The 22,391-nt window shown below is 40.8% G+C and overlaps 1 protein-coding gene across 8 annotated transcripts in view; it reads left to right on the forward strand.

The window, feature by feature from the left end:
• EYA1 (EYA transcriptional coactivator and phosphatase 1) overlaps nucleotides 1-22,391 on the forward strand; it is a 113,040-nt gene that overhangs the window by 71,022 nt on the left and 19,627 nt on the right. For all 8 annotated transcript variants that reach the window (XM_077808965.1, XM_077808966.1, XM_077808967.1 and 5 more), the window contains 3 exons: nucleotides 17,192-17,250; nucleotides 17,455-17,615; nucleotides 17,865-17,979. In XM_077808965.1, coding sequence (XP_077665091.1) covers nucleotides 17,192-17,250; nucleotides 17,455-17,615; nucleotides 17,865-17,979 — 335 coding nt within the window. The remainder of the gene's footprint in view (nucleotides 1-17,191; nucleotides 17,251-17,454; nucleotides 17,616-17,864; nucleotides 17,980-22,391) is intronic.

Below are 22,391 nucleotides of genomic sequence, written 5' to 3' on the forward strand. Positions count from 1 at the left end.
AAACACTGTAAGAGTCACTGTCCCAACCCATGTCCTATGAGAACTTACTTGGTGGTTGTACCCAAGCAATCAAGGGTTCCTTTCTCTGCCCCCCTTCCTGACAACACTTGTCATGGACGCCTCAGTGCCAGTTTAGGGTGCCCACCTAAGCCATCTGCAGATAAAAGGGACCTTGTTCCAGGACAATTTGAAATTATATATGAACATCCTAGAGCTCAGGGCCATCTGGCTGGCTTCTATAGCGTTCCCTCCCTGTTCCGCAGAACTTTGTGGAAGATCAAGTGCAGATCTTGAAGGACAATACATCCACGATGCTCTATGTGAACAAACAAGGAGGCGTTCAGTAATTCCCTCTCTGACAGGAAGTCATGAGGTTGTAGATTTGGTGTCATCACTGTGGAGTAACCCTAGGCAGCAGTTCTGCGGAAAAGGACCTAGGGGTGACAGTGGACGAGAAGCTGGATATGAGTCAGCAGTGTGCCCTTGTTGCCAAGAAGGCCAATGGCATTTTGGGATGTATAAGTAGGGGCATAGCGAGCAGATCGAGGGACGTGATCGTCCCCCTCTATTCGACATTGGTGAGGCCTCATCTGGAGTACTGTGTCCAGTTTTGGGCCCCACACTACAAGAAGGATGTGGATAAATTGGAGAGAGTCCAGCGAAGGGCAACAAAAATGATTAGGGATCTAGAACACATGACTTATGAGGAGAGGCTGAGGGAGCTGGGATTGTTTAGCCTGCAGAAGAGAAGAATGAGGGGGGATTTGATAGCTGCTTTCAACTACCTGAAAGGGGGTTCCAAAGAGGATGGCTCTAGACTGTTCTCAATGGTAGCAGATGACAGAACGAGGAGTAATGGCTTCAAGTTGCAGTGGGGGAGGTTTAGATTGGATATTAGGAAAAACTTTTTCACTAAGAGGGTGGTGAAACACTGGAATGCGTTACCTAGGGAGGTGGTGGAATCTCCTTCCTTGGAAGTTTTTAAGGTCAGGCTTGACAAAGCCCTGGCTGGGATGATTTAACTGGGAATTGGTCCTGCTTCGAGCAGGGGGTTGGACTAGATGACCTTCAGGGGTCCCTTCCAACCCTGATATTCTATGATTCTATGATTCTATTGACGCTTCACTTTCCAGGAGCCAGCAATTGATCTGATTACCACAGAGAACAGTGCCAATTGTCTGGACTTCTCCCTCACGGGGCATGAGAAAAGCCACAAGAATGATTAAAGGATTAGAAAACTTGCCTTAGTGATAGACTCAAATGGTACAATCTACACAGGGATTAAATAAACCTCTGGCTGGCCCAGCTCAGATGTTTTGGGCTCATGGGGACTTGGGGTCCAGGTGGAAAAATTGCTGTGCAAGGGTGGAAGGTCTCAGAGCTCAGGCTCCAGATCGTGCCCAACTGTCTACACAGTAATTTTCAGCCCCATGAGTGTGAGCCCGAGTCAGATGACCCAGGTCAGCCATGGCTGTGCTGCAGGTCTTTTATCTCTGTGTAAACATACCCAAAGAGCTCAATCTGTGTAGCTTAACAAAGAGAAGGTTAAGGGATGAATTGATTACAGTTTATAAATATCTATGTGGGGAACAGAGAAAGGCTAACAATCCAATGGCTGGAAGCTGAAGCTCGACAAACTGAGATGAAATAAGGCATAAATTGTTAAGTGACAGTAATTCACCATTGGAACTATTTATCGGGGCTGCAGTGAATTCTCCATCACTGACAGTGTTTAAATCAAGATTGGATGTTTTTCTTAAAGATCTGCTTTAGGAATTATTTTGGGGAAGTTATGTGGCGTGTGTTATACAGAAAGTCAGACTAGATGATCATAATGGTCCCTTCTGGCCTTGGAATCTATGAATGAATCTATGAATGGGTTGCTGTCACCCTTTTAACATATTTTTTGTTTGGTTTTTAAAGCCAAATTTCAAACATTCCCAATGCACGTCTGGCATCCTGAGGGCCACATTGTAGTTTGGACTGAAGTACCCAATTGTGACAAATCTACAGAAATTCATTAATTGGGAAATAAATACACTGTTTTTTTTAAAAAAAAAAAAAACTTGTGGTGTTTCTTTTGCAGGAAGTATGTCCAAATTTTACCTCCAAGGGGACAAAATTAAGATGTGCCTTCCACACATTTTCTTTGAAAAGTGCAAGAGGAGTGCTCTAACTCAGACTTCCCAAAATGTGTTTAAGTTCCAGGGTCTCAAGAGGTTTCTACTGTTTCCGTGTGGTCACATTAAAGCCTCTACCTGAATTTCATCCAGTTCAATGGTCTGACAAAACATTAAAAGAAAGAAAAAAACTGATTCCCTTGATGTTTTAGAGTCTCGCTTTATATTATAGGTTTTAAAATATAATTTTGCTCCAGATAATTTTCTGTTTTCATTTTAAAAGTTTCTCTATTTCCTTCCCTAAATGAAATGAAAGAGGCTAACAAATCTGCTGGGTTATTTTGAAGTGAGCTGAAAGTATCTCAATGTGCGGTGTGAAACATTAGTGTCTAAGCTGTATTTTTAAGAACAGGTTAGAGAAGAAGTAAGAAGAGAGACTCTTGATGAAGTGTTTGTTTATGTATTTAAGCTTCTTGGATAGTTAAAACAGTACAGATTTGAGACAGATTTTTCCTCAGTGCAGTGCTAAACAATACGTTGACAACTATGCACATATAAAAGACTTCAACTATTAAATACTTGTGACATCAAAATACTGACCCCTGACATCAACACTAAACTCAGCTGAAACTTTATTGCCATGAGAGAGGAGAAATCAGGTAAATCTAAACACAAGCTCCTTACAGAACTCTAGAAAAGACCATTTCAGCCAGTCTAGGGTCTCTTCTTTTTTCCCCATTCATCTGTGTAACTCCCATTGCTAGTAAGAACAAATGCATAAGGACAGAATAGCCCCTTAGCCTCTATACAGCATGGAACATACATATATTGGTCCAGTACTTTGTATATTTAAGGAATATTTGATTACAGCATTTCCAAATATTTTTAATTGTGGTAAGTACTGAGAGAGGATTCCACTGGAATGAAAACATAGCTCTCATTGGCCCTTGTTCCTGTGTGTGTGTGTGTGTGTTTTTGTGTGTGTGTGTGAATAAGTATTGGGTCCCAGTACAGCTGTATTTACACATGCAGAACTTCCATTGATTGTAACAGGGGTTACACTCATTTGACAGCATGATTAGAGGAGATTTAAGCTGTAACCACCTACAACAGAAGCCAACAAGCTGCACAAAAAGGACAAGACAGTAAAGGCATTCGCCTGATTTTGTTTTATAAAAATGGGTTTTCTAATTCCATTGTACTCTACAAGAACAATAATATTTTTTTTAAATCCCTATATCATCTGGCTCCTGCACTGTCAAGGTATGTTGAGTAATGAGATTATTGACTTTGTCTGAGTCTAAATCTACACTGTTTTGGTATCAAAGTGACCATTTGGTAACAAAAGGATCCTAAGATCCTACTATCATAAAGCACAACAGGAGAGGAAGATATGTTTTTGAAACTATAAAACTGTGTGTATTTTGTAGCAGTTAATCTCAATTCAAAATAAAATGGGCTTGTAGCACAAGCAAATATACAAAAATATTGAGAGTATAAATTGATACTAAGGGATTTTTTTTAGTTTATTATCAAAACTAGCATTTGGCAACAGTACCAGTGTTTTATTTTAGATATTGGGAAAGCATCTGAAAGTTAACATTCAACATTTTTTTCTTAGGCTGTTTGGTCTAATTCATTCTGATCTTTTAAAAATAATTTTAAAAGACAAATTATTTTGAACACTTTTACCAGCCATAGAAATGTTAATTAATTTACTCAAAAACAGTTAATGAAAAGCCTGCAAAGGAGACTGTTTAATATTTACTAACATAAATCCTCAAATAGAAGGGTTAAAATAAGTGATTCAAGGAAAAGATAAAAGGTTTCCTGGGTTGACTATTATTCCAGTGGTCTGGCTTCAACTTTGCAGTAAAGGGAATAATTTTTATGGGAATGTGGTTATTCACAGCAAGACTACAGTTGGTGTCAGTGTGAAAAATTCTTCTTTAGGAGAGTGTCTCAGCAGGAATAACAGATCTAAAAGAAAGGCAAAAGAAATTACAGAGAACACTGACTGGTGCAAGTGACAAATTATGTTTACAAATTGATGGGCAAACCCATCGGAGAGGAAGAAATGGGGACAGCAGTAAATCAGAGATTTGTTCCTAGGAGTATGCGGTCTGCCTAAGCTTTCACAAATTACTTATATTCTGAGTTACGATCGTTTTTTTGTTCTTGTTTTGGTTTTTGGTGGTGTTGTAAAGTGAGTAAGGCTTTTAGACTGTGGAGCTAGATTTTGATCTCAGTTGTGTTGGTGTAAAATATGGAGTAACTCCATTGAAGTCAATAAAGTTACTCCAGATTTACACCAGTGCACCTGAGATCAGAATCTGGCCCACTAAGTCAAATACTGCTCTGATTTACATCTGTACAAACCAGCTATAGTCCATGACGTTGCAGAAGTCTGAAATAGGGCAGAATTTGACCCTTTTAAATGTTTTTTTTTAAGTTACCTCATTACATGTTCTCTAAACTGCTTAATATATTTGTAATTTTTTAATGAAAAGGACACTGTTTAAGTAGTGGAAGCCTGATTCTTAGCTTACTCTACAGTACACTAAAATTGTTTTAATTTGGTGAATGTTATCCATCATTATAATATATTGCACTTGTGTGGCTCACATATCTAAAAATTTCAAAGTGCTGTATAAACAATTAGGCCACCCAACACACCTCTGTGAGGTTGGTATTATCTCCCATTTTCAGGAGAAATGGAGGCACTTAGAAGTTAAGTGATTTGTCTGAGATTGCACAGCAGTCTGTGGCAGAGCCAAACGGAGAATTTAAGTCTTATGGTTTCCAGTCACTCATTTGACTCTAAAGAAAGCAAAAAAAAAAAAAAAAAAACGCCACCAAAATCAATAATACTTTCTCTTTGTGAGGCAGACATGTGCTGGATTCTCTTTTTTTCTTGTGTCTCTGTAAAAAAAACATTAAACTTGCAGATTTCTCCCAGAGCTTTAAAAATGCCCACGTAGCATGGTGGGGTGAACGTGTGCTTCATATTTCCTTTGCTATGATGAGATAAAGTGACTACATTAACAGAGACGTACATCAACACAGTTGTGTCAATTTCAAGAAAAAATTATAATTGCAGGAAAAAAATGTTTGTCAAATTGGAAAGGACAATCTTGGTAGTCAGTGGACATTGACTACTCTTAAAGCAAATATCAAGATTTGTTGGTCCGAGAATTAAATACTGACTGAGATGAGGCCACATTCAGTATTTTTCTCATAGATCAATGAGCCTGATATTCTCTGAAGCCAGAAGCCAACATAAACATTCTTACATATATTCTAAATGTCGTACTTCAAAATTTCTGGAAATTGCCCCAGATAATAAAAAGATTTTTTGTTTGAAAATGACTTTCAAAAAAGGAAATGCAGATAAAACTGTTGACCTCTGATAATCATCTCAGAATGCAATCATTTGCACAGGTGATCTGATTGATAAAGCCTGGTAATATCAAAAACTGAAGAGGTAAACAATCTGGCTCGTCGTGTGCTTTCAGATTTTTGCTAAATGATCTCCATTTAGCCATGGACATGGGGCCATCAGCCATGGTCATGTTGCTGGGTCTGTCAGCAGTGTTTTACACTGCTGATCGTGAGATGTGGCTGACTTCCAGAGAGAACTGGCAGAAGTGGGTGAACAGAATGATCTACTTTGAGGTGTATGCCTGTCTTTGGGCCACAATGCTGAATCCTGTCTCCCGTCTAAGTCAACTTGTATGTAAAACTGCTGGAGGAGATTCTGGATTTTTAACATGGATTTTCAGACCCATCAGAAAGCAGATGGATGAAAGACAACTGGCTAAACTTAGTCCCTGAAAAAGACACAGGGAATGCTGATAGGAAAAGGAGGACGCTATATGGCCAGACTGTAACTTCACTCTAAATTGTGTGAGGACATTTCCCCACCCAGTCCCCAGTCATCATATATGGAGTCGGTGTCATTCTGGACTCTGCATTGCCCCAGAATTCGCATCAGTCATCCAAAAATGCCTTTTATCATTTTTCAGCTAAGCTTCAAATAGTAGCTTACAGAGGCTACACCTCTTCCTGTCAAACAAGGACCCAGCCACAGTGAGTCAAGTGTTTAGCATGTCCAGGCTTGATCGCTGCCAGATTCCCTATATGGAAATAACGGTGAATACCATGACAAAACTTCAGATAGCCCTACACATCGTGGGCCACCTTTTGAATAACAAAGCCTTCTGAGAACACATCATCTCACTGTTCCCCATGCTGCAATAGGCCATCAGCTCCTATTTAAGAACCTAATCCTCATCTTCCAGACACTCAACAATTCTGGTCATCAATGACACAGCTGAGATTAAGACCCGTAGGAGTAGGAGACTGTGCCTTCTCAGCAGCTGGCCCATTGTTATGGAACTCCCTTTTGCTGAGTATCACAGTGACGATGGATCTCAGCATGTGCAAACTGAGATACAAAACCCATCTATCTGCAGTTGATTTCCCTCAGTAACAATCCAAGAACAGCTCAATTTCTCCTCCCTGAAGAAGAGGGAAGAAAGACGGAAAGGGAAATAGAAAGGACGAGAAATGGGGAGGGAATCTCCCCTCATTGCACATACAAGGGAGTAGATGGATAATACAGTTTTCAAACTGCCTGTCTGCAAATGTAACCATTTGTTAGTGCCCAGATACTCAAGTGCTGGGTGCATTAAAAATATCTTGACAGATAGGTGTAACATTAATATTTTGTACTTGTTTAGTATCTCAGGATCTCATGCACATCGCGAACATTGAATTAAGCTGCACAACCCCTTTGTGATGTAGATAAATAAGCAATAAAACTAAAGTGTGCATTCATCAGGCAATATCTTAGCTGAAAGCCTTAACACATCTGAAGTTGGCTGATGAATGCTCACCCTAGAACATGTTGTTGCACTTATATCTTATTGATGAAAAGATAGGAGAGGATAAGTCCATTAATTTGCTCAAGCAGAGAGTTCAACTGGGGTTAAGCAAAATGTTAGCCAGAAGTGGACTAGATCAGTGTTTCTCAACTTTTTTGGTACCAAGGATTGGCTTGCTGCCTTCCTGAACTATCAGGGACTGTTGCCAGTCAACGGACCAATGGTTAAGAAACACTGGATTGGAGAAATCAGGGATTGGCTTTTGTTTGTTTCCTATTTCCTATTTGTCCTTCCATATTAGGTAGAGGAAGCAAAGGTTAAGTCTCCACCTACCTTTCCCTAGCAAATCAGCTGGAGGGAGTAGATTTTACACACACACGCACACACACCTTTCAGCTGGAGAAAGCAGGAGCCATTGGAGAAGTAGTTTAAAATACTATATGTTAACCACCCTTTTGCCTCTTGCTCTTTCCAGATTATTGAGTGGGACTGTGGCAGTAATGGGCATAAAAGGAGTAGCCACCCGCCCCCCCTCAGCTAACTGACATTAGCAAACCTTCCAAAAAATAGCTACCATTCCTGCTCCACTCAGCTCAGCAGCAGCATCTCCTTTGATACCCAGCTACTGCTGCTGAGAAGGGTAATTGGGGTCAACATCTGCCCTGTGTCATCTGGAGAGCTAAAGAAAGGGGAGGAGGAGGAGGAAAAAAGGAAAGGATTTTATGGAGAAGTTCATGCTGCTCAAAATGTGGCAGATTTAGATATGCTTAGTGATAGGTTGGTGAAAAGGTTTTTTAATCCCAATGTTTGTATACATTAGGAGATAATTACATTGGAAGAAAGACTCATTAGCCAATTGGATTAGTTTTCATCCAGGACATTTTATAAGCAGAATAAATATCTGTCCTAGCAATGAGGAAAGTGAGGCATAGAGACAGGTTAAGTGATTTGCCGGAGGGGGCACAGAGCTGAAACAGAACCAGTGTTTTCTGTGCTATTTAACCACTAGAATCCTTTCCTCTTCCCAGAAAGTTATTTAATTTTCAAGCTTCTATAGAAAATACAGCGACTTCATCGTATTGCAAAGATTTGTAAGTGTAAAGTATCCAAACAATTCTGAGAATATAATGTCACTAAAAATTGTATGTGCTTAAAAATGTACCTTTGTTTTAGTTGGCTCTTATAGATTTGCCATGAAGTAAATTTTGAAATATTAGCCATGTTCATCGATTTTCTTCCTTTCTTTTAAATGTAGCCATTTTTTATTTCCCCCGACTTTCATTAGTCACAGATTTGATTTTTCAACAAAGGTGTATCCACATATAGCATGAATCATGTCATAAAGAAGGTATTTACAGCGTGAAGTGCTGAGATTTTAAAGTAGGGTGAATCTGACACTTTAAACTTAATACTGTGCTTTCCAGGAAGGAAGAATTGTTTAAACAGATCCACCTGAGTGGTATTTTGTCAGTCATATAGTAGATTTGTCAGGAGAACTACACTTTTCCTAAAAGTATATTCTGTGTGAGATAACTAGTCAGTTTGGCAGACTTCTAGCAAAAATTTGGATTGCAATTCTAAATTATTTCCCACCTTCCCTATGTAATGACATACATTGGGGAAATGCAGAAAGAAAACAACTACATCAAATTCTAAACAATTATTAAATCATCTCACCACCTTCTAGATCCCAGTTTTGCAATATGATGAACGAATCTGGTATGGTGTGATATACTCTCAGAATAAGAACCCTAATTCTAAAACTATAGTCTTTGAGGGAAGCTGAGGGCCTTTGGATTTTGTAACTGTACTTGTGGTTATTGTCATTTGCTCCAGTACACTTACTGTGGTATACCAGGATGCTTTATATTTTCAGCCTTCCCTTTCAATATTAGAAAGATTTCAGTATATTGGGTATATTTTAAAAGTGGTAAAAATATATAAAACTAGAATTTCAATTCTGAAAATATCTACACCTACTCCAGTGTAGACGTAAAGAAACTAGCAAAACAGGTAGACAGGATGAAATTGTCAGCAGTTTAACTTCGCGCACAGAACCCAGTGCCAGTATGTACACACATTCATACATGTAGCCCCATTAGATCAGATTCTGATATCAGTGGTGTTCTTCTGGATTTATATGAGCGTAACTGAATTGAAAATCTAGACTATTGATTTTTAGTGGGACTACTCCCATGGGTAAAGATTGCAGGTGAGGCTCCTATTCATGTTGTGAATACTCTAATATGAATGGAACAGGTCATGTGAACAAGGAGACTAGGATTTGGTCATTCATATTAGAATCTCCTGGGGCTATCGGGGGTAATCAGTTATTTTTGTCAAGGTCCAGATTTCTTGGTCAAGGTCCAGACTCCAGAGAAAATACAAAATAATTACTAAATAAAAAGATTTTTCAGTCCATTCAAAAGCATCTGGCAGTCTGGATTTGGCTCCCAGTCCGCCTATTGACTACTCCTGGACTAGATCCTCAACTTGGGTAGGCTGTCATAGCTCAGTTGAAGTCGATGGACCTATGATCATTTAAACCTTGAGGATCTATCCCTCATTCGTGTAAATAAGAATAAAATATTAGTGATTAATTAAAATTCACTAAAATAGCATTTTAGTGTGTGTCACTTCAATCAGTGCACAAAATTGTGTTCTCATTTACACGCTGACAAGTGAGAACAAAACATGATCCAGTGTGATTCCTGACAGGGTTTGGAGGGGTTAGACTTGCAAAGTAGTAAAATGTTCCTTACATACTGTTGGGGAAAAATCAGCTCACTAAATAATTTCAGTTCCCAGCCCTTGGGGTTTGGAATACAGTTTTCAATCCGTTGGTGTCTGTTTAGTCACTGATTTCTTCCTTTGTCTAGACCTGTTACTTAATGGGCATTTAAGAATGCATTTTTATGTGAATATAAGCTGTATAGTTTCTTTCTATCAGTTAAGTAAAATGGGAGTATTTTAAAACTCGTCAAGGTCTGTTTTAATTCCTTGACTGTTCATCCACAAATTGTCAAATGGAATGAAGTGGATTTCAAGAGCTCTCTTTGTTTTTCATATCCTGTGCCTGACCTACAGGTAATCCGCACCTTTTTTCTTCGGCACAGAATAATTGTGGTGGGAAAGCAGAGAAAATGGTAGGGTCACAAAGTGCAGACTAGACAGGGATGACAGGTTCTGCCAATTGAGTGCCAGTATTGTGAACCTGCGAACCGTAGTCCCTGCTTTTTCACATGGATTTATGTTGTATGTTAACAGGAATTCCATGATGATGGGTTAGGCAGTTCAGAGCAGCACTTTAGCTTTTATTACCTCTGATTGAAAGCTAATGCAGGTTTTTGTTGTATATTTAGCAAGTACAGAAGAATAGCATTGTACAGAAGGTAAATATTTATTGCATTGGCAGATGTTTAATATTCTGTGTACAAATATAGATGTACTGAACTGTTTCTGTAAATGAGATGTTTCATGATCTTTATACCAAATGAGAAATCAAGATTTTATATAAAATTTAACTACCAGAATTAACAAATGGCAAGATTTCTGCTATTATTTTTCTAAGTTTTAATCATAAAAAGCCATAGGAAACTATTTACTTTAAAGAGGAATCAATAGGTTTGTAAACACATACCACACACATGAACCAGCTCTAGTACTGTACACACATCTGTCAGTCAAGCAGATGTCATCTTGTAAAGCACCCTGTACAATTCAAGTTTCCTAAAGGAGAACAGAGTTGCTTGGGCAGGTTTACAGGGTGATGTACATCTGGTGTGGCAGATATCCATGTAGAAAGGGCATACTTGTGATGTCTGGAATAGACACACTAAAAGATGGCGCTGACTAAAAACAAAACAAAAAGAAAAGGAGTACTTGTGGCACCTTAGAGACTTACCAATTTATTTGAGCATAAGCTTTCGTGAGCTACAGCTCACTTCATCGGATGCATACTGTGGAAACTGCAGAAGACATTATATACACAGGGACCATGAAACAATACCTCCTCCCACCCCACTCTCCTGCTGGTAATAGCTTATCTAAAGTGATCCTTATAATGTGTATGATAATCAAATTGGGCCATTTCCAGCACAAATCCAGGTTTTCTCACCCTCCTCCCCCACACACACAAACTCACTCTCCTGCTGGTAATAGCCCATCCAAAGTGACCACTCTCTTTACAATGTGTATGATAATCAAGGTGGGCCATTTCCAGCACAAATCCAGGTTTTCTCACCTTCCCCCCCCCTTTTTTTCCAAAAACCATACACACAAACTCACTCTCCTGGTGGTAATAGCTTATCCAAAGTGACCACTCTCCTTACAATGTGTATGAAAATCAAAACAAAAACCCCTAAGCACAATAGTCTAAACTTCAAGGATTTTTTTTTAGTTGTGGATTTTTATGTAGATCACGTTTATAAAGGATTGTGACTTTTAACTTCCTATGCCAGATCTGTTCTCACATGTACATGACCAAATTTCTCTACTGTTCAGTAGGGAGAATGAAGCAGTGGATATAATTGCGTAATGACAGATATGAGGTGAACAGAGAATCCCAAGGATCATTTCCTGTGAGTTGGCTAGCTTCCAGCTAGTCTCAATGGACACACTGATGTAAAGGCTAAATGAAAATAGCTTGCTCTGAAGGGATTTCCCCCCCCACCCCTTTCTCATTTTACTTTGTAAAGCAAGGTATTGAAACAATTAGTTGACAGCATGGTGTTAGTTTTCTCACGGTAAATTAGGAAGATTAAGCAAACGTGGAAGTGCATTTTGGCTATAATCAGCAGATTTGGGGCTGTAATGCTTCTGCATCCTCTTGAGGATATGTTCATAACGTTATTCATATTCTCCCTTTTCATAATGTGCAAACTTGTCCAAAGCCATCTTATACTCACTTTTTATTCAAAGATTACAGTATTGCTGTGGCTTTTTGGGTTTTTTTAGTTTTGTAGCACAGAAATACAGAGGATCCGCATGCTAGTTATTACATCACTGCACTTGGCATGTACTACTGGCACAGATAAGATGAACCATTGCAATGGCCTTAATTTCTTTTTTATTAATTTTCCTAAAGTAAGTTGAATAGTAAGGCATACTTTTATATAATTATGGCACAAGCATGCCATAGGGGTGGTGAGATGAGCAGAATAATGTAAATATTTGCAGACCATTTATGCCGTAACTTAAAATTTTGTGTATGAAGCTATGTTCAGATTCTAAGCTACTTTAAGGGGCTAGATCCAGAAGGAAATACCTATGCAGGCTGGGCAGGCTTTTAAGTGTTGTGAATGATGGGTCTGGGGAATTCACATTTCGCCACTGTGCAAGAGCAAAAAAGGGAGAAAGAGGGGGCGAAGGTTGCAATAGGGAGTTAGCAAACGCTTTGGGAATGGAGGAGAGAGAGGACTTGAGCTCTTTGTGCTTTGGAAGACTATGCTGGACTCCTCTATTCATCCCTTCTTTCTGGCTTTGCTGCATTTCATCTCACCTTTCTGATCTCATCCAAGGCCCATTTAAATCAATTGTCAGGCCCAAAATGCAGCTGCTAAAATGATATTTCTCACTGCTGTTTTCAGATGGCTTCATTAGCCTCCCATCCCCTTCCACAGCAAGTTCAAGCTTCTTGTTCTCACTATTATGGCTCTGCAAAGCCCTACCTGCCTGCTATCTGTACTCCAAAGAGCTAGCACAGTCCTCCCCGTTCCCATCGCTGACCCCTTTCTCCCAGGTCTCCCTCCTAGAAGCCTCTTTTGCATCCTTCTGCTTTGGCTTCATGCTTTCCTGCAGGCTACTCGGTGTGCTGAGAATTCCCTCCCTCTCTGCCTTGAAATCCTCTTTAAAGCTCACTTCCTCCATGAAGCCTTTCAGTGGCCTTTCCCCAAAGAATTATAAAAACCAAGAACAAAACCTGCACTGCTTCCAGACTGTAGCTATGCAACATGGTTTGGAATTGAATTGTCCTTTTAGGGTTGGCGGCTGACTTGATCTGTGTGTATAGAGCTGAGTATGCTGACAGTTCCCAATAAATGATAAGGTAGCAGCCTCCATGACTATATAGCCAGTGTTTTCTCCTCATCAATAGAAGGTACACGTGCACCAAGGGTAAAATTTTCAAATGTGCATAAATGACTTAGTAGCCTCGGTCCCAATTTCAAGTGTCTGAGTCGCTTGGAAGCCTAAATTTCATTCAAAATCAATGAGATTTAAGCTGTTCAGTGCATAAGTCACTGAAAAATGGGACTGAGACTCCTAAATCACTTAGGTGCTTTTTAAAATTTGGGCCCCAGACAATACTGAATGCATTTTCCCTCCCAGTGATCATTCTTGCTCTGCAGAGTAACATCTCGGGTTGTATGATCAGAATCCCAAAACTGGATGCAAACATGTCACCACTTGCAGTCCCTGATGAGGATTTCCAGCTGGATGTGCTGAAATTACAAGGTCAACACATTTCGGAGTAAAAAACAGCCTTTTTTCAGCATAATTCACCAGGTACTTTTACTGCTTAGTGCGTTGACCCATCCTACCCATCTCCAGTAGAATCTAGCACCTTTAATGCAGAGATGGTATCTGTGCTGATTCTAATACAACAAAATACATATATGAATAAACCATATACATTTATTCTAAGTTCAGCATGAATACTGTGTTTCTGAAGGGACTTATAAATTTTTCACAAAGTTGTAAACCTACATATGCTAAAGGCATGAGAGGGAGAATAAAAGCAATGCCTGGATATAATTTATCATATACTTTATTTACAGTATGAAAACTTTTAAACTTTATATGTGTGTGATTCAGTGGCCTGATACATCTATAAGAGAGGTACGGGAAAGACATTATTCATAGCTTTCTTAAAACTTTTAAAAGGTGTGTTTATAAAAAGTTGTTTCCCTCTTCTGAGGACGCTTTTTTAGAAGTGCTTTAGGATTTTCTGAAAGTCTTTGTGTTTTCATTGAAAGAGACCTTTGCAAAAATGTACTGATAAAGAATGAAAATTCTCTCACTCTCAGTCACTCCATAAACTTCATTTAATCAAATCCCTATGAGATCGCTTTGGTAACCCATGGTTTTAGAATGTTAAGACCTGACATTTGTTGAGAATTATAGCTAACAAAGATACCAAACAAAGCTTCAAGTAGCTGCCTCTGCTTGGGGACAAAAAGCCCCAGACAAAGCAAGCAGGTGAAAACAAACACAGGATATTCCAGAAGAATAGGCAGACTAGATTAATTAACAGTCAAGAGATAATTGGCTTCTGCAAAAAGATTTCCTGCTAAATGAGTTAAAGAAAAGCATTTTTCCATCTGGTGTCCAGGGCTTGAAAAATTTATCCAACGCCCACTAGCCCAAACTCTTAGTCAGCTAAACAGAGTGAAAAATAGCTGAGCCACCCTGTCTCAAACCATACTTAGCCCCAAAGCCATAGTCCAGCATTTAAAAGGAACAAAACTGTTGCATACTGTTTTTGACCTCTGTTTAACTGTAACATATTGTCAATTTTTAATTTAATCCTTTCTAAATTATAATTTGCCTCCCTTGCTTTTATTTTACCTTCTTTCCCATCCTGATTTCACCTTTTTCTTTTTATTTCCTATAACAGATCATAGAATATCTTTCTCTTTGTAGTTTTCCAGGTGTTTTCTCTTTTTCTTCTCATTCTCTACTTTGTGTTCTCTGCCTCTTCCAATATATTTTCTGTCTCTACTTCCCCTCCCCCCCACTTAGCTCTGCAAAATCAGTCAATCTCTCTCTTTCAATCTCCTATTTTAATTTATCCTATCTGCTGTTGAGCTCAGGAGGGGAGGAAAAGATTACAGGGTCAAAGTCCTTTTTATCAACCCATCCAGGTGAGCAGGCAACTACCTCAATCCCAGCTGCTGGGAAAGGAGAAGGTGCTTGTGATGCCTACTAAGATGCTGTCCCTAGATCCTGTCTTTTGTATCCACCTCTGACAAGTGGGGGTCCTGTCTATTTTGTAGTTCCCTAGCCCCTAGACCGTCTCTGGCTGTTAGCAAGGAACAAAGAGCATTCTTTCTCTCACTATTCCCATCTACTGTCCAAGAGTTTCCGGTGCCTGCCTGGGTTGGGAGGTTTCCACTACTCTAACACTCCCGCAGCCTCTCCTGTGTGATGGGATGGGTCTCCGCTGCTTTCCTTAGCTTGGTGGCCATTGCAAGTGGTGTGTCTCCTTCCCATAGTCTGTTTGAGCCTTCCTCTCCGGTGACAAGCTCCAGCTGCAATTCATTGCTCTCCCAGGCTTTGATAGAATGAAATTGCCTGGATTCTTGTCCATTTCACTGCTGCAAACAGGTTTCTGAATAGCTGCACGGAAAACAGAAGATTCATGTGTCACTCTCCTGCAGCAGCTTGGAAAAATCCCTCTGAGCAGTAGAGGCACAAAAGCATGTTGTGTGTAGACTCAGAAGGATGACACTGCATTAATTTACATCTGCAGCTCACATATGAATGATTATTGTCACACCTATACAGACTAGAAACTTGTTTTTGAAATGCAAATTTAGATTCTACTAGAGTTGATGTCACATGGCCAAGAAATTTTCTACTCGTATCAGCCAAGTTGATTTTCAAGCCTTTCTAGCATCAAATGTGTAGTTTTAGTTTTGGCTTTGACTGTGCATCAAATCCATTGTATCTGCCAAAGCAGGCAATGCCTTGGATGATGGTTAAATCTGAGCAAATATAGTTCTGCCTCTCACATCATGGTTCATTTTTATTTCTCTTTTAGCTAAACTACTATTAATTCAAATACAAAGGTGCAACAAAATTCTTGTCACTGTATGAACTGCACACTTGACAAATATATAGAATAGTTATAGAGTAAATATCATTTTTCTAAATAGCTTTAGAAATTTTCTAACCTGTGTCCTCAGATAGCAACCTATTTTTGTTTTGTTTTTGTTTTGTTTTACTTTAAAAATTCACAGCCATCATGTGAGGCCAGATAGACTTTCTTTTCCTTTTTTCTTATCTGAGGTTGTTGACCTCAGGAGAGGAGGAGAAGGTTACAGGGTCAAAGTCTTTTCCTCCTTGGAGCTTGCTGCTTGCTGGGAGAAGACTGGCTGGAGAATAGATGTTTTAGAACAGGGGTTGAGGGTCATGATTTTAATTCTGTTAGGGAACAGCTGGTTTGAGTTTCTTTCCACTTCTATCTTCCCTCCATCCCTCACAAATCCATGGAGAGAGAAAAATTTGTTCAGAGGGAAGCAGTAACACAAAAATACACAATTCCAGTGTTTTAGCACATCAAATGTATCATCTTTTTTATGGGGCTTCATGTTAGGCGGGAAAAGAGAGCATTATTGAAATATTTGGAAAATACTGTTTTATACACTGGATTCAGTTTGAATTACAATGCTAGAGGTTTGCTTATTTACCTGCCAAATGTCAAATTGTTAATAGTAATTCATGTTCCACTGCCTTTTAATGGCAAACAACACGTACTATATTACTTTGTAATTTACTGAGATAAAGCTAATTATAAATGTATTGTATTAAAGTTTATGTACAAGGGACTGAAGAAAGGTCATTTGACTTGGCTATTTCTATTTAGATTTTTTTTCATCTTTGCATGCTGCTTTCATACACTAAGACCAAAGAGAAAGAGAGAAGCTCACAACTCTCAAATGAATGGCAAACTAGGAACAGATTTTTTTGTCTGCACTCCTCTGAAACATTGGCCTTGGGCTATGTTGGTGTGTGGCTCAACAGCAATCAGAGGTCATAATTTCATTGGCGGTTAGCATCAGGTTTAATTTTTCTAATATGTTACATTTACCAAATTGTCTGGTTTAAGTTATACTTATGCACTGACTGAATCAGCTTTGAGCAGCATGATGTTTTAAGGTACCTGAAAGGGTACAAGAACATTTATGGAACACATACACTAATTGTTTTTAACCACTTTCCTTTCTAAATACAAAAATGTGTTTTCAGAAAGCCATATAATAGTAGTAGTAGTTAATGACAGTGCACTTTTTTCTATGAATGGAACATAAAAAATGAGTAAAATTGTTGATTTAACAAGACTGCCATCTACTGATTTATCCAATCAAAAAAAGCCCCTGATGAGCAGATCTTTAAGCCTTTTGTTTTTTTGTTTTTTTTAATTTAGCCTAATAATAATTAATAAGGAAAAATCTGTCATCTTAGGAATGCGACCAGGTTCATATAGATGATGTGTCTTCAGATGACAATGGCCAAGACTTAAGGTAAGTCAGAACCGACCAAGATAATATATTGGGTTTTGCGAGTTGTTTTCCTGGAAAAATGGTAAAATACCATGAAACATATATTGGGTCAAGTTCTGCCTTCATTTATGCCTTTGAAACTCCATCAATGTCACTAGTATACCTGACCGTTAATTTTGGTTCAACATATTTTGTTAATCTGGGAGTTTTCTTCACTCTAAATAGCACCTATAACTTCGGAACAGACGGCTTTCCTGCAGCAGCCACCAGTGCTAATTTATGCCTAGCAACGGGTGTGCGTGGAGGAGTGGACTGGATGAGAAAATTGGCCTTCCGTTACAGACGTGTAAAAGAAATCTACAACACCTACAAAAATAATGTTGGAGGCAAGTGTCCATCATAAATATTACTCATCTGTTTCTCGAAAGACAAATGAGAAGTTATAAATGAAAAGGATTAACCTTGCCTTTGTTTGCTGATCCTTTTCAACATGATTCTGTTTACTTAGAGAACTGTTCAGTTTGTAGTCTCTACAGAAAACTGTTCTTACAACTAATGGAAGCAGAAGGAAATAACAGAAAGGTATCTGAGTTTAAATACCGACACATTATTGAGTACCCTTTTCTACACCACAGGTCTTCTTGGTCCCGCAAAGAGAGAAGCTTGGTTGCAACTTAGAGCAGAAATTGAAGCTCTTACAGATTCTTGGTTAACACTTGCACTGAAAGCACTCACACTTATTCATTCTAGGTAAGTATATAAGAGTTATCATGGCAGCACAGAATATTCATGAAACCTAACAATGTGTTACACACACAGAACTTCATTAAAAGAACATTATGTTTACACAAACAAGCACTCAAAAATTAGAAAATGCCACAATCAAGTTTGATTATGCAATCTTAATTGGGCCTCCTTGTTGCATATGCATTATGATACAATGTTTAATTACATGATTACATACTATTTTTCCCACAGAATTCTCTGCCTCATTTAGTGAGCTGCTCTTCAGTACTTCGTTTTCTCTTCATTGTGTGGCCCTGGGACTTCTTTACAGCATACTATTCAAACTGACATAAAGACAAAATTAATCATTTCCTCATGTGCTTTTCTGTTGCAGTCATCACTGTATATCTGAGTGCTTAACAAACATTAATGAATTTATTTTTACAACACCCCTGTTAGGTGAGGGTATTATCCCCATTTTATAGAGGGGAAATTGAGGCACAGAGAGATTAAGATCAAAAGAATCCATTTGGGTGTCAAATTTAAGACACCTGGGACCTGATTTCTTAGAGTAATTAGTATTTACATAGCTTTTCATATATTCAAAGAACAGATCTCATTGACTTCAGTTGCAGCCATGAGCGCTCAGCCTTTCTGCAAATCAGACCAAGAGTCTCAAGTCAAGCATCAAGAAACAAAGGAATACACAATTAGCGACCAACCCCTGTGCAAAGTTTGGTTTAAAAGATGTAACCAGAAACACAAAAGAACTCTGTGGCAGATGCAGGGATAGAATCCAGTTCTCCAGGGCAACATTCAGCTATCTTAATTATGAGACCAGCTGTTCTCTTCCAGAAGTCCCCTGCCTTGTTCACTACAGATCTTCCAATCTCTGCAAGAGATGAGGCGAGGGTCTTACAGAAAACAGTTTCCTTCCCCACAAAGTGCCCCCAGAGCAGGTCTGTCCTGAGGCAAGGGTCCTGTGGGGAAAAAAAAGAGTACAGTAAAAGCTGTGTTATCCAGCCCTGTACCAACCAGAAAGCTCTATAAACCAGCATTTCTAATCTCCATAGAAAGTCCAGTTTATAGTCCTGGTTGGGGTGGGGCCAGCAGGCTCCCTACCTGACTCCATGTGGCTCCCCAGAAGACATGTCGCTGCTCCTTCTAGGCAGAGGAATGGCCACGAGGGGTTTGGAGTGCGGGGTTGGGGTGTGGGCTCTGGAAGGGAGTTTGGGTGCGGGAGGGGGCTCACCTTGGGTGGCTCCCCACAAGCGGCAACCTGTCCCTGCTGCTCCTAGGCAGAGGAATGGCAGGCGGCTCTGTGCACTGCTTCTGTCCCGCCCTGAGTTCTGGCTCTGCAGCTCCCATTGGCCAGGAACCACGGCCAATGGGAGATGCAGGGGCGGCACCTGCAGGTGGAGACAGTGTGCAGAGCCACCTGCTGTACCTCTGCCTAGGAGCAGATGGGACAGGTCGCTGCTTGCGGGGAGCTGCCCGAGGTGAGCACCCCCCCCCCCCGATCCGGCACCCCTCCCGGATCCCAAGTCCCTTCCCATGCCCCAACCCCCTGCCCTGAGCTCCCTTCCGCACCCAAACTCCCGCCCAGAGCCCACACCTCGCACCGCTCCCACGCCCCAACCCCCGCCCCGCACCCTCTCCCACACCCAAACTCCCTCCCTCTTAGTTAACTGGCATTTTTCATTTACCGACACCCCCCATATCCCCAGTATGCTGGATAAAACAGCTTTTACTGTATATGATCATGTAATTAAAAACTGCATCCTAATGCATACACACAAGGGGGCCAAATTAAGGGAACCTTAATTCTGACATTTCCCAACTGTTCAGTGCTTGAATTGCAATTAATAATGTTGTTTTAATGTAGACTTTTGTGAGTACTTTCTAAGTTTTTAAAAAAGCAAATTAGAAAAAAACAGAAGTTTCATCGTGTGGCATCTTATTAATGGCCACGTGGGTGGTCAGAAGGGTTGGAACCCTTACATCTACCACAAAAGACCTCTGTCACTTTAGCTGATGGAGTAACTGTAGCAGGAGTAGGTCATCCTCTCTGTGGATCAGCACTAGATGCAGGTGGGTTGCTTTGCCAGTGGGCTTCACAGATATTTGCTGACAGCAGCAGAATGGTGAAACTCAGGGGTGTGTGGTTCCATTCCAGGCTCTAGAAAGGATTATGCTGTCGTGGATACGCTCTCCTCCCCATACCCACCCCAATCTTCACCCCTTCTACCTTAACCCTTCCAATCTGTCCCTGCCCCAGCCTGTCTGTACCGCACTTCTGGCTCCTCGTCCCAGTTCCATTCTCTTCACCTTTAGTCCCAGTTTTCATTCTTCAGGCCGCTGATCCTAGGCTTCTTGCCCTGTAAGTCCTTGCCTTATCCCTCCAGACTCCCAGACTGCCTCCCCCCTTAGCCTGCTTCCTGTCTCCTTGTCCAACTGTTCCCAGTCCCCTCCACTCACCTTCCTAACTCCTTGTTGCCAGTCTCCTTGCCCAGCCAGTGCCAGTTCCCTCCCCCACTCCCTGAGCTCTCTGTCTCTGTCTCTCTCGTTCTCATTTCCCAGCTCCATGGTCTCCAGTCACCACCCACCCACATTTCCCATCCCCATTTGCACCCAGTCTCCTTCCCTGGGCTTCATTGTCCTCATCTCCTCTGGCTCCTTGGCCCAGTCTCTCTCTCCATTCAGTCCCAGTTCTCCCCTGTAATGTGGCCCCTTATCAGAGCTGTCTCCTCTCCATTCCCATTCTCCCCCCCACACACACTCCAGTTCTGCATCCTATCCCTGTTCCCCCCTACCCTCCGTCTCCCTTAACTCCCACCCCATTACTCTCCCCAGCTCCCAGACCTAGTCTCCTTTCCTATCCAGTCCCAGTCTGCATCCCGGGTTCCCAGTCCCAGTTTCTGCCCTCTGCCTGCCTCCAATTCCAGTCTTCATCCCCTGGACTCCCTGTCCCAATATACTTCTCCAACACTGCGTCTCAGAGCCCTAAGTCTGGCCCTTCTCTTGGTTTTTGAATTGGATGGCTTCTTCCTCCACACTTCCTGGGTGCCAGAACTAGGATGGGTGGTCATTAAGAGCACAGGAGAGACAGGCTCCATACTCTCAGTTCTAGTGCCTGGGTCCACACCAGCCCAGAGCAGCCATTATAGGAAAAGTCCAGCTTCACCTCTGTAGCTCTGGGCTGGAGGAAGCATGCTCAGTCACCCTGTGGGGATGGTGTGTGCACATTCCAATCACACACAGGAACTATGAGGGGATGGAGCATCTTCAATGGCTCTGTGCAGATGATACCTGTGCAGTCTAGTCATCATTAGGAGCTGTGAGAGACTAGAGCATGCTCAATAAGGACGGAATCTTCTGAGGTTTTATCTTTTAAACTCTAGCAAGTCTCTTCTGAGCATGCGTGAACTGTGATTTTATTCTGAGGTTTATGACTTGGCCAAATGTGGCTGAGTTTTCATGATGATGGTAAAAGGCACATCCCTGACATAAAGGTTCCACTCCCTTGCCAAATTTCAAATCCCTGCTCCTACTAACATTGGAACCACTGCACTTCACTCCCAGGCAGGGCACCAGACATTACTGGTGGCTTTCAGCCTCAAGGCATCCCTAATCCTTGCAGCCCTGCACTCGGCCCCTCTAATAGCCCTGCTCTCTGGCTGTGCTCCGAAGTATGGGGGCACTAGAACTTTCCAAAGAGAACTAGGAAATTTTTCACAGTAAAAAACATAGTATTTTTTCCTTGCCTCATTCTCAGAAACAACTGAACTCTTCTGGCTGAAATTTTCAAAAATAAAATAAAAAAAACCTGAGGCAGACATGGAAATTTTCATCCTGAATAGTTAAATTTGACAAAGTTATAAGCAACTGAAAATAGGGTCTTATAATGGGAAGTGTTGTGCAACCTTAATAATAGGTAGCGTTAACAATCTGCCTGTCATGCCTATGGTTTAGGAGATACTGCATGGTGTACATGGTCTATGAGTCAGGAGATTTGAGTTCTTTTCCCTCTTCAGCAAATGTCCTGCTGTGTGCACGTGACATTTCTGTGTCTCAATTTCTACACCTGTAAAATGGGGATAATTCTTCAAGTAGTGTCCCTAGGACTGCTCCACAGTAGCTTGTGTCCCTGCACTGCTGGTTGGCGAACATTGGCAGCTGTGTACATTAGGCCCACACATGCACTGTCTCTCATCATGCCCTGCCACATGATCTAACCCTCCTCATTTCCTTGTCAACTGCCCCTGGCTAGAGATGGGACCATTAGCAGTCTGTTTGTGATCGTTAATTTCTTTAGCGTTTCTAGTTTGTTAGTGTCCTTAGTCTTAGCTGTAGTCTCTTTTATTTTCTCTACCCCCAATATAAAAAAAAAGACTTTATTTCCCCCCCTTTTTCATTGGGGGCCCCTTCCCCAATGG

Source organism: Eretmochelys imbricata, chromosome 2 (genome assembly GCF_965152235.1).
Source record: "Eretmochelys imbricata isolate rEreImb1 chromosome 2, rEreImb1.hap1, whole genome shotgun sequence".
Taxonomy (NCBI): domain Eukaryota; kingdom Metazoa; phylum Chordata; order Testudines; family Cheloniidae; genus Eretmochelys; species Eretmochelys imbricata.